This window comes from Ptychodera flava, chromosome 12, assembly GCF_041260155.1.
Source record: "Ptychodera flava strain L36383 chromosome 12, AS_Pfla_20210202, whole genome shotgun sequence".
Lineage (NCBI taxonomy): Eukaryota > Metazoa > Hemichordata > Enteropneusta > Ptychoderidae > Ptychodera > Ptychodera flava.
Window position 1 is genome coordinate 7,173,024 of NC_091939.1, and position 14,053 is coordinate 7,187,076.

The 14,053-nt window shown below is 34.7% G+C and overlaps 1 protein-coding gene across 1 annotated transcript; it reads left to right on the forward strand.

Annotated features, from left to right (window-relative positions):
• Positions 1-133: 133 nt before the first annotated feature.
• On the forward strand, positions 134-9,232 carry LOC139144845 (N-lysine methyltransferase KMT5A-like). The gene is made up of 8 exons (XM_070715645.1): positions 134-273; positions 659-732; positions 1,798-1,981; positions 2,997-3,156; positions 3,600-3,687; positions 3,893-3,952; positions 5,664-5,854; positions 6,581-9,232. Exons 1-8 carry the CDS (start codon positions 264-266, stop codon positions 6,792-6,794), a joined length of 981 nt encoding a protein of 326 aa, XP_070571746.1. The 5' UTR covers positions 134-263; the 3' UTR covers positions 6,795-9,232.
• Positions 9,233-14,053: the final 4,821 nt, after the last annotated feature.

Below are 14,053 nucleotides of genomic sequence, written 5' to 3' on the forward strand. Positions count from 1 at the left end.
GAGGGTGGGACATGTGGGAGTATTTGACCTTTGAACCAGTCTTAACCAATCAATGTTGTTCTTACTGAACATCGGCAATACCTAGCCAATCAGTCAAACGTTTGCAATTCAAATTAAGCATTAAACCAATAGCAAACAAGAAGACGATTTAAAAAACGAAGAAGACGATTTAAAACCCCGGGACGCCGAATCATTCACTTCGTCCCGAAGTTTACGTAGGCTTTTCTGTTTGTAAAAATATTTCACAGATACAGGGACTAATAATGGCTGGAGGTATGTATTTTATGTTGATGCGTTTTGCAATTACTTTCTACAATATGCTGGCCTCTTAGCAAGTTCACGATACTGCAAGTACGCGCAACACAATAACAGTTGAGTATGCACATGCAACATTACAATATGTCCGACCCCATGCTTGCTAGGCATCTCGCTAGTAAGTACCTCCATGGTCTTTGCGTGTACAGATGTAGGATCTCTCTGGCATTTCGGTACCCCAGAACTAACGGTTCGGGCATTGGAACGACGCGGCGTTCCTGTGAGATGCTACAAAATGATCATGCATAAATCGATGCAAGATTGGTGAAGTCCTTCGCGGGTACCGGCTACAGCTTCTGCCACCTGTGACCAGGTCAATCAAATAAGTCTTGTTGTCTTGCAGAAAAAGACCCTCAGATCAGTGATCCAAAGTCAAGAGGAGAGGAGGCAAGTTTAATAAAACCTTCAACTTCAAAGGTAAGTTTGCGTATGAAAGTGGCAGCTTGCTTCTGCCTTCATGATTTGTGTTTTACAGTCTGTTTGATCTTTTCAACCACAGACCTTGAGTGAGTCTATCGTTGAACAAGACAAGGAAAACACATCAAGGTTGAGGGGTGAGATGCTTTTCCTGGAAGGCATTCACATCTCCCTGCATCCTCAGGTGTATTTTCTTTGTGTGAAGTATGAATGTAATACACATGACAGTGTGTGAAAACATCCATTTCAAAACTTAAAACTTGAAAGTGGAAATTTGGTTGAATAGATTTTGATAAATGGAAATGGTGTTCAGTGAGTCAATTGTTTGCTCCATTTGCATATATTCATCTAGCCTACATTCTATTCGTCGCATAGGGACTCTGTGCCTCCGACCCCACTCCGTCTAGCCTCGAGGTCCACTTTTAGCACCATAGAATGCAAAACAGCTCGTTTAAAAGTGAATGGTCTCCAGGAGAGATGATGATGTTACTGGCGTCCCTTTGAAAGTCAATCAATCAAAATGTGTTCCTCTCATGAGTGGCCTATGATTAAATGGGTGTTGCTCACAAACAAGCCATAGAACATGTGCCATAATATGGCATAATAAATGTTAATGAGCAACACCCATTTAATCATAGGCCAATCATGAGAGGAACATTTTGACTGATTGACTTTCAAAGGGACGCCAGTGACATCATCGTCTCCACTGGAGATCGTTCACTTTTTCGGTGCTGAGTAAAAGTGGACCTCGAGGCTAGACAGAGTTGGGTCGGAGGCACAGAGTCCCTAAGCGAGGAATAGAATCTAGGCTAATATTCATCCAGCTTTATCAGGGAGGGTCATCTAGCATTAGGAAATTATATCACTCCAATGAGGTCTTTTTAGTGTGTGAAGCACATTTGCTGAAACTAAAAGGATTGCATTATATTCAACATGATACCAGGTGTATCTTGTATTTTACTGCAAGTTTCCCATTGAGTGATATGAGTTGCTATTTATTCCAGCCCTGAATGCATTTTTTACCATTTTTTCTTCCCACACTCTGTTTCAAATTGAATGGTGCAGGATAATGGTGCAGGTATGAAATCTCCTGCGAAGGAATCTAAAATCACAAGATTTTTTGCAAAGAGCCCCTTTGTAAAATTAGGAAAGCGTTATAGCCCATCCAAACATCGAGACAGTCAAGGGGAAATTGAGGTGGCAGATGCCAGTAAAGGTGCAGAAGCAGCAGCGACAGTTTCTAAACCAGGTACAGGATTCCTAACCTCTACTTTCATTATTTATTTGCGGGAAAAGAGCATTTATTTTAGCTACAGAGTGTACTGCTATATGTAGATGTCTATATAGCATGATATCTCAAAGCTTAACCATTGGTAGAAATCAGGCATCATTAGTTCTTATACATATGAAATTCAGTGTGCACAAAGAAAGGGACAAAATAGTGCTTGACTGCTTTTGTTGCAAGGAAAAAGCTATATGTAAATTTTTATGGTAAGTATGATGATTACATCAATATGATTGTATTTGTGACTATGTGGATAGATATATCTTCTCCTACTGGTATTATTCTAAGTAGCAAAGTAGGAATACAAATTATAATCATAACTTATCAGCATTAAAAATGAAAAAAATAAAGACAGTGCTGTTCTAAAGATCAACTATTATTTTATTATGAGACCTTTCCTGTTGTATTTTTCTGACTTGATTTTATTTAATATACATAAAAATTCTGTTATACTTGACCCTTTGAATTCTGAAATTTGGTACAGCAAAATTTTGTTGTAACATCTCACCAATTTTTATGATATTTTCTGCAATTTTTGAAAAATCACCAAATGGACATCATTTTTCAATGCCTACTTTTTTGATCAAAATTTTGGGGAAAATCTGCTAAAAAATGACTGGGTTATATTTTCTAAATGTGACAAAAATTGACTTTGGCACTCAAAGAGGTAATTCAAACACCAGATGATCACTGGCAGCTGCTGTGGCTACCTCAGGATTTCTATATCGTGAGGCAATTAACAGAGGCATGTCCAGGTGACATAAAGGCTGTTCACACAGGCTGCACCTTTGCGAATGAAATTAAGCTACAAATTGCTGCTATATCTTCTGCTGCAACAGGGAAATATATCTGATAGCGATATATATAGTTATACAACATAAATGTGATACATGGTCCTGCCAATCATTTATATGAAATTTATTGCAGCAAAGTTGTCTTAAAACATTAAATGTTTATATTAATTGTTATGATGAACCAGGAACTCCAGAATTCCCTGAAAAGGAAAAGGAATCCAGAAAAGACGAGGAAGAGTGCACAACTAAAAGCAAACCAAGAAGTTCAAAATCAAGAGGCAAGCAAACTGGCAAAGGAAAACAACATAAAACTTCAAAACCAAAATCAGCATCACAGGGTAAAAGGTAAATTAAATTTCAAAACCAAAATCAGCATCACAGGGTAAAAGGTAAATTAAAAAATTATACATTTTCCATAATTCTTAAATTTTACTGAAGTAATTGTAAATTTCTTCTTGCAACTTGTTAGCCCAGTAAGGTCTTTACTTGAATGTCAAGTCAGATTTCTGAGATATAATATCTTTACTGAGACATGGAGATTTCAGGGAAAGCAGCAGACAAGAATATGCCAGCGAGACATATGTCATTATGCTGCAGATAGAATTGTACTGAGTGTTTGAAGAAATGATATCGGCAGCCAAGTTTTGACTGAGCTAGATCGATGAAAATAGGAATTTCAAATATAAGCATTTCTGTACTTCTACTTTTTGACTTAAAATGATTTCATTTGATGAATTTTCAATTGTATTTTCTTGCAAAATTAAATGACAATATTGCTTTGTTGACAGAACCAGCAAAGTTCCATCCCAGAAGAGTGTTTTGACAGATTTCTTCTCAGTCAGAAGGAGCTCTAGACGGTGTAAATCAGATATTGAGGTAATGACAAGTTTGTGCAAAGTCAAATTCTACATGTGTTGTTGGGTCACAATACTGCATTTCAAGTAATAAACAAATAACATTGTATACTCCACACTGTACATACATTGGTAGGTGGATATAATGCCAGAGTAACATAGTAACTAGACATTTGATAAATGTGAAGTATTTTAAAATATGTGTAAATACTTCTTATTTTCAACAGGCAGCAGAACAAAAGAAATTACAAGAGGCTATTTTATCACAACAAGAGGATGGCTTGGCAGTAAGTTGAATATAGCAGTACTATCATTATACTCTTTTCCTGTGAAGAAAACAGTAAAGCACACAGTATTTTACCTTGTGGTACTTTTCATAAAACTAAACATTGTCTTTTTGTTGTGGCATATATATTCTGGCATATACATATCCTCTATTAAGAAATACAGATTTGTGAAGACCTAGGCTCTTTAGAGTTGACTAACAAATTGATGATAGTCCTCTGCACAGTCATGATGATCTTACCATTCTGGTATTTCATAACAGCATATAGACACAGACTTTTCTCGACGATTTTTAGCTACTGTAGACTATAGTCTATAGAAGCTATTGGGATGGGTATCCGTCTGTCGTCAGTCTGTATGTATGTATGTATGTCCGTTTGTGAGGCGTCCGTCCACTCAAATATCTTGAGAACCGCAGTACTTACTGATTTGATCATTGTTGTGTAGATGCAAAATATGATTATGAGAAATCTTTTTTTTAATTTTTTGATATTGTTGAAAATATGCAAATTAGTGCCAATAAGGCGTTTTTGGTAAAAAATCTTCTTCTTCATAAACGCTGGTCAGACAGCTTGTTATTTGGTATTATACAGGTCCCCAGGGATAACCCAACTTGGATTTGTTCAAATTGTGATGAAATATGCAAATCTGTATTTTAAGGAACTTTTTTGTTATTTTTGGTCAAAAATTTATTTCATCAAAACCGCTCGTCTTACAGCTTTGATATTTGGTATACAGGTTCCTACAGATGAACTTAATATGATATATCGAATATATGATGAAATCTGCAATTTTGTATTTTTGGTGCAATTTTTGCCATTTTTGGTTGAAAAATGTCTTTCTCAAAAACTACTTATCTGATGCCTTTGATATTTGGTATACAGGTTCCCAGGAGTTCTCTTAGTGTGATATAGTGAAATTTGATGAAATCTTCAATTTTTGTATTTTTGGGTCAATTTTTGCCGTTTTTGGTCAAAATATTTGTTTCTCAAAAGTTACTCATGTGATAGCTTTGATATTTGGTATACACGTTCCTAGGTTTTACCTTACATTGAAATTATGATGAAATCATCAATTTAGTATTTTGTATTTTTGCAGCTAATTTTTCCATTTTTGGTCAGGCCATCCTGAAATGAGCTATCAAAGATATCAACCTTCTTCATCAATACATGTGTCACAAAAAGTTATTCTCTACATAACACAGCGGAGCTCTGTCGACTGTTGGGTCGCTTGTTTTTTCAAAACCGCTGGTCAGACAGATTTAATATTTGGTTAACAGGTCCCTAGGATGACCTTAGTGAGATAATTTCATACAGTCAGGAAATACTTAATTTTGTATCCATGTCTATAGTAGCTTCAGGGACATTGGCCCTATGTTTTGATATAGGAACAGAAAAATTTGAATATTATTCATTTGACATTTTTGGGAACATGCTCTTCTAAATACAGAGCTCCTTGGAATAAACCTGACTGGTGAAGTTTTTGACCTTGAAACTTTTAGGTTTAGTACTCTTTTGCAGATGAAGAGGTGTCCATTTTGTAAAGGTACTGTGTAATGACAAGTTTAGTAGCAATTTAATAAATCAGTAGAAAAGATTTAATTGTGTCCACTCTTTTGTATGAGTAGCACTTTTTTATGAATCACTATTATGTCTCAGAAAATAAAAAATTGTGGAATGTTAGATGTATTTATCACTGTATTCTTCTTCACAGGTAAAAGAATTTGAAGGAAAAGGAAGAGGTGTTGTAGCTACAAAGAATTTCATGAGAGGGGAGTTTGTGGTAGAATATGCTGGTGATCTGATAGACATACAGACAGCCAAAAAGAGAGAAGAAGAGTATGCTGCAAAACCAGAAGTTGGATGCTACATCTATTATTTCTCCTTCAATAACAAAACCTATTGGTGAGTGATTTGTTGATACATCACAATTCTGACTGATTTAAAGAGCCAGTAGCTATAACTTGTGATTATTTTTTTTTTCAGTACCCAGTATTTTTTTTTTTAATGGCAACTTCAGTTTCTTGTTCTACTTCCCAAAGCATTGTTGAGATACACAGTATTCAGCCTGTCAACTCAGCGTGTACATGTGGAAACTGCACTGTTATTGTTGACAAGTGAACTCTAGTCCTGACGTAGAATCAAAAAGTAAATTATAACAGTGCAGTTTACATGTATATTAGACACTGTGTTGACAAGCTAAATAGTAGGTATTTAAACAGGCTTTTGAGAATAGAGCAAGAACTTACTGTTGACATACAAAAGAAAAACAGTGAAAAAGTCCTCATGAGTTACAGCTACTGGCTATTTTAGGACTATGGTATCTGCACAAATCTGTAGAACTTCTGTACAGCACTATTTGCCCAGGCACACAATTGAATACTGTCAGTAAAAGCTGTTTTTCATGATGCATGAAAGTGGGAATGATATTCATCGGTCAGTCTTGTGCCCTCAAAATTTAGAGTTTTTTGGGGTCCTGTGAGTTAATTTTGTAAGTTTTAAATTTTTGTTGTGTCATCGCTTTACCTTACAGTGTAATATGTGAATATTTTCCTCAGTCAAGGAGAACATCCGTAAGAATTTATTCTGACATTTGGTTTTACAACTTGTAATTTCTTTGATATTCAACAGCATTGATGCCACGGCAGAATCAGGACGACTGGGTAGACTCATCAATCACAGCAAAACAGAGGCTAACTGTGTGACCAAGAAGATCGCGATAAATGACAAACCATACTTGATACTTGTTGCCAAGCGTGACATCAAAGTTGATGAGGAACTTCTCTATGATTACGGTGACCGCAGTAAAACTTCACTGGCTGCACATCCATGGCTGTCATCATGATGTACATAACGATGTTTATCGAACATATTTAGTGTTCATGTTCAAATTGGCTCACCAACTCAGTCCAAGATCTCTGTTTGTACGCACTGCGTCCTAGACTTTTAAAGTTTCAGAAGTATTGAGCTGTAGGGGTTAACTTGTCGAAAGACATTTCCACGTCCAGGTATACTGTCTAGAATATTAAAAATTTGGATATGAGATAGCCCAGATATTCTGTATTTGTACAATGTTCTTTTTATGTCATAGCAGGTACTTGTCAAAGTGCAATAATTGTGATTTGGTATTCATATAAGAAATTCTTATTGTTGCTCATGTCCACATATTATTTATAATTATACACCTACTGCCGTAACCTATGGGAGTTTGACCGTCCAATAACTTTCCGTATTTTGTATACTACGCGGAGTCCTGAATACAGGAGACGCGCGACGTGCTGGGACGTTGTATTTTTAGGTGTAATATGCAAATTTTCAGGGTTTTGTAGCAAATTTATTTCAACAATCGCGCGCGTTCCACTCATATCACGCGTTCCGCATCCCTCAAAATTTACCATAGAATTAGTTTATACGGACGATTAATGGAGGGAGGTGTATAATAATAGGGTTATACACAAAATACGGCCCTGTATGGACGAGGGCTCAGTGAGTGACGTATTGGACGAGCCGAAAGCGAGTCCAATACGTCACTCACTGAGCCCGAGTCCATACAGGGCCGTATTTTGTGAATAACCCTATAATAAACAGTCGTCAAATCCATTTGTCATACAAACAGAGATGCCCTACTTGTGATGTGTCCATAGACACTCCTTAAATATATTTTCTTATATGGACCACTACTAGCAAATAAATGTTAAAAGTTGACTGTTTTGCTTTTTTCATATGCATTGGTCACATCTGTGAAAGATTGTATTTATTGTACTTCAGCAATGTAAAATATAAGCAAGTCTTTTAAATTTAAACTTGTAAACACTGCCAACAAATGTGATTTTTACCAGCAACAAGCTGTTTTATCTTTACATTACTTCAAGAATTGAATTGTCAAGAATTCACCAACATGCATACCAGTATAATTGTACTTTGAAGTCTTGGCCATGACATAGATTTAATGATGCTTTATGCAGTTTTAGCTGTCCCTGATTTCTACAGGTACCTTATTTGACATAATATATCTTATGATAAAATCCTTCTATGACAGGCATTATGTATCTGTTAAGAACTTTGAATTAATTTCCATTGGAAGATGTATATATCAATGCATCTCTATGCAGATTTTACAGAATGTGTACAGTAATATGGGCATTGAAAGTGTATGCTGCAGTATTGTTTACGGCAGGTTTGTTTTTCTTTTGACCATAGTGTAAAAAGCAACAATACAAGTTCCAATATTCACTATTGTTTTAAATCACCATGACCCAAGGGGCAGACTATTTCTTGTTGGTGCATACCTGTAAAGTCAAATTTTATTGTAAAGTTAGAAATTTACATCCTTTTTATAGCATGATCTAAAAAACAAAATTTTTGCAAACCCATGTATCATCTTTCATACTCCTATGTACAATTATGCATTCATCAACAGTCTCTGAAATCCCATGATATATTTGTGTGTGCTAGCTCATATACTCTTTTCAAATTGATGGCTAAGCAAACTAAACCCGTTTCACAACCATGGCATGGCTTAAATTACGTGTGTTCTTTGTAATAGGCTGTATCTGTTGATGGGGAAAGAAGGCTATATTGTAAGAAATAAATCATTTTATTTCTTACAATATGACATGTTCATAATGTACATACAGTAGTACAATTTAACCCTTTTCCTGCCAGACAGTATCACTTCCCCATCAGCCAAGTCAGTAAAAAGCGGGATTGAGCCAAAACATGACATATTTTCACCCACTTGGCTTGGCCAGTTATACCAGCTTTAGTCCAAAAAAATCAAGTTTACAGTATTTATGTTTTCAACAGCTTTCAAATGCACAGTATTACGTTAAAATACACCATGTGGAATATGTTGTTTCATTTATTTTAACTATCTTGACCTGGTGGTGAAATATGGACTTAGCAGGAAAAGGGTTAAATGTTGCAGTTATGTTGCATGCAATACATGTACATTGGTTATAAACAAGAAAGTTGCATAGGCACAGTTTGGCCCAACCCCCTCCCTTTATATCTCGTTCACAAGCATGTCCATCTATCATCTGTCTCAGGTATACTTCCAGACAAAGTTTAGTCAAATACAATAGATCATGTCGTTTATCTCATAAATAAATGTCTCTGTTCATTTTGCAATAAAACTTGTGCTTTATACCTACACAAGTTTTGACGTTTAATTTTCTGTCGTTCTGTCTTCTCTGTCATTATGTTTCTCTTGTTTTCTCTTAACAGCTGTTTTACCAAACATTAAACAGTTAACTTTAGGTTAACATTCTTACATCTAATAAATTCGTCATGTGTCAATGTTCTCTTTTTAGAGCTTTCATATGTTCAGAAAGAATTCTTTCCAACAAAGGGTCAAGGGCAACTTTGGTGAGAACCTAATTCTGACAGAACTGTGCAACAGTAGCTGGTAGAAAATCTTCTCTGTTGTCTATGGCTTGACCAACGAGAGTGAACATTCACCCATTACATTTTCTTCCATGCAATTGAGTTTTTTAATCTATTTGTTATTTTTCAAAGAAATAGCAATACCATGGCATCTTGAATAAATGCTAATTGGTAATTGGTAGTTCATTTATCTATGTATGGAGCCTAGACCAGGTATCAAAATATACCAATGAACTTGTCAGATGAGGGAACCAAAGCACGCATCCTTGGATAGAAGTGAGTGTCAATGAACATATGAAGACGTGTCTCAGTAGCAACATTTCAGGGGTTACAGGGGTTAACATTTAGATGGGGGGGGGGGTAAATTACTGTAACTTGCAACTTTTTTCACACTCCGTATTTGACAGAGTTTTTTGTATCTTGAATCACAGTCACTCTGGAGTGACCGTGCTTAAATATCATCCATTATTTTTTGCTCACGTGTTCACACACATGAGCATATGTTGCAGCAATGTCTGTCTGTCTGTTTGTCTGTCTGTCTGTCTGTGTGCTCGATATCTCAAAAACGGCTCATCAGATCAGAATCAAATCTGGTACATAGATTCAGTTTGCAAATGGCAAGAAATTATTAGTTTTTGATGGGTGTTTGTTGCTTACTTTTTGCTCAATTGCATAATTAGTGATTTTAGAAAAAACCCAAATATATTGACAACGACTGCACACAATTTGATGAGATTTGCTACAAATGTTGATCACACCAAGATATATCAGCTGTGAAAGATATGAAGGGATGACATAAAAGATAATGGATATTTTGTAGGTTTAATAAACTTTCCCAATTAGGGATATATATTAGACTGAAAGATTCCGTTGCGTGCGGGCGCTCCGGCGCACTATGACCTACGACCCTTAAGAGTCGTAGGTCGCAGTGCGCCGGAGCGCCCGCACGCGACGGAATCTTTCAGTCTAGGATATATATATGATTTGACTTGATCAAAATTGACAAAACTTGGTAATGAAGATACTATGATTTAACACTATTTAAAGTCATTAAGCATTTTTACTTCATCAAACTCTTAATCTGCATATTTAATGAACTTTTGAAATTAGGGATATTTATTTGAATTGACTTGATCTATCTGAATTGACGTCCAAAATTGATGAAACTTGATATGTACATTAAAGATACTATGATATAACATTGTTGAAAGTCATTAAGCACTTTTACTTTAGCCAATTCCTTATTTACATATTTAATAAACATAACTAATTAGGGATATTTAACTGAATTCACTCAGCCGAAGTTGATGAATCTTGCAACATATATTGAAGATATTATAAAACAACATTTTTGAAAGTCATTAAACTTTTTTTCTTCAGCCAATTCCTAATTTGCATATTTAAGGATGTACGAGCGGTACGCGCGCGTGGAATTTGTCACTTACCATAGGATTACATTGAAATTTGCTGGAAAATCAATTTCTACTAATGTCATTTTCATGAAAATTTGCACAAAGCTCAGTCTAGAGAAATAAATAATACTGATCAAATAAAATTATATGGTCACGCGCTAAATTTTGAGATAAACAGCATTGAATTATTTCGTCTATAGGAAATGCATTGGTGAAGAAATGCTGACTCAGCATTTTTTCTCACAATTGGCAAAATTCATGGTCATTTATCTCAAAAACGAGCGCGGTGACCCCAATATTTTATCACACATTTTGATAATACTTACAAAAAAGAATCCAAAAATTGACAATTTAGAGAAATGACATTACTTTTAATTTTACCGATCGTACATCCTTAATGAACTCTCCCAATTAGGGATAATTTATCTGTATTGACTAGACCAATTTGACGAAACTTGCTATGTACATTAAAGATACCATGATACAACATTGAAAGTCATTAAGCATTTTTACTCTAGCCAATTCCTTATTTGCAAATTTAATGAACTTTCCTAATTAAGGATATTCATCTGTCTTGACTAGACCAAAGTTGACGAATTGCTTTGTACATTAAAGATACTATGATACAACATTATTACAAGTCATTTAACATTTTTACTTCAGCCAGTTCCTAATTTGCATATTTAATGACTCAGCCGAAGAGAACATTTCAGTCAATTCCTAATTCCTAATTTGCATATTTTAATGAACTTTCCTGATTGGGGATATATACTTGGATTTAGAATTAATCTGTTGTAAATATTATTCATTATGTTGATCATAACACTTTCAATGAAGTTGCAAACATGTGGCAAGGGTTCAAATTTACACATAACTGCAATGTATAATGAAACATGAGCATTTTCAGTTCATATCTGGTTATTCCAAGAGCTCACACTTTTTTCAGTCAACTCTTGAGTTGATAATTGTCGAAAAATCTAGGGCTGCAAAAATTTTGCTTCGTGTTTTTTTTTCAGATTTTGACCCTCTTGTGTAGTATATTTTATCTACTATGTTAACATTTCTGATTTTTTTGTCCCCAACAAAGCTTTGTACTAATACATTCATTTACCAGGTTCTTAAATGCTACCATGAATAAACATATAGGCTACTGAACTTTCCCTTTTCCATAATTATTGAATTTATAACAGCCTATGATATTACAAAAATACTTTCTGTGCAGCTTATTTGTGATAACTAAACTCTTCGTCGAAATTTATTTATAAACATTTAGTGCGCAGCATGTAATAATTGTGACCCCCACAGTACATTCAAAGTCACACTTTTTTGCTCATGTGTTTACACACGTGAGCATATGTCGCAGCGATGTCCGTCTGTCCGTCTGTTGGTCCGATATCTCAAAAACGGCTTATCAGATCAAAATCAAATATGGTAAATATATTCAATTAGCAAATGGCAAGAACTGATTAGTTTTTGGTGGGTGTGGCTTGCATACTTTTTGCTCATTTGCATAATTAATGATTTTAGAAAAAACGGATATACATTAAAAACGACTACACACAATTTGATGAGATTTGCTACAAATGTTGATCACACCAAGATATATCAGCAGTGGGAACCATTAAGGGGTTGACATGAAAGATAAATGCTAATTTGCATATTTAATGAACTTTACTAACTAGGGATATATGTCTGATTTGACTCGATCAAAATTAACCAAACTTGGTATGTATATTAAAGATACTATGATTTAACATTATTTAAAGTCATTAAGCATTTTAACTTCAGCCAATTCCTAATTTGCATATTTCATGAACTTTGTTAATTAGGGATATATATTTAAAATGACTGGACCAAAGTTGATGAAACTTGCTACATGTATTGAAGCCACTATGATACACCATTTTTGAAAGTCATTAAGCATTTTTACTTCAGCCAATTCCGAATTTGCATATTTAATGAACTTTCCCAATTAGGGATATATATCTGAATTAACTTGATTGTAGTTGTTGAAACTTGCTATATACATCAAAGATACTGTGATATAACATTATTGAAAGTCAAAAGACATTTTTACTTCAGCTAAAACCTAATTTGAATATTAAATGAATTTTCATAATTAGGGATATTTATCTGAATTGACTTGATCAAAATTGATGAAAATTGCTATGTACATTAAAGACACTATAATACAACATCATTGAAAGTCATTAAGCATTTTCTCTTCAGCAAATTCCTAATTTGCATATTTAATGAACTTTCCTAATTAGAGATATATATATATGAATTGACTTGACCAAAGCTGACAAAATTTGGCAGATCGTCCATGTAGCCGACACGAACACGAAGTGTCTGTTACCGGCTACCAAAAACTATGAAAAATAGTAAAGAATGAGCTACAAAATCACTATCAGTTTTAAGTTGCAGGTAGAATAAGTCTGTGCCTTTGTAAAAAATACTATAAAAATAGTAGAAAGTGAAGAACCAGCTGAAAGTTAGTTGAGGAGACCTTGACCGCATATCATTTGCATCTCATTGTCGGCTACATGGACTGTTGCCCAAAATTTGCTACACATATTGCAGATACCATGATACAATATTAGTGACAATCATTAAGCATTTTTACTTAAGCCAATTCTTAATTTACATATATTATGAACTTTGCTTATTAGGGATATATACTTGATCAAAGTTGGCAAAACATGCTATGTACATTGATGATTACACCAGGTACTAGGTTAAAACAATATCGAAAGTCATTTCACATTCTCATGTCAGCTAATTTATAATTTGCATATCTAATGAGCTTTCACAACTCAGCATATATGGCTTGAAGGATTTGGCCAACGGTAAAGTGGTGATATAATAAGAGCAGTCAAATAACTTTAATATTTTTATTTCAGCTAATTACCTATTTGTATACTTCATGACCTTTTAGAATTAATCGGCGGTGATTATTGTTCATTATTTTGATCATAATAATTTTAATGAAGTTGCAAACATGTGGCAAAGGTTCAAACTTATACACATAACTTCAATATATAATGTAACACGTGAGCATTTTCAGTTCATATCTGGTTCTATGCAGATACTTTTGGCTTTTGGTCACAGGTTTTAGGGGCATTTCTGTGATTGTTTGTCTGATAGTATTGCGTCAAACTTTAAAAAGTATCAAACTGAAAAAAATAAATAAATTGATTGACCGGGCCATTATCAACTTTATTCAGATAAACTGGCCTGAGCATGAAAACAAACTTTATGAAAGAGACGTCACGCTCCCATTTTTGCCCATCTCTTCCAAGGTCTA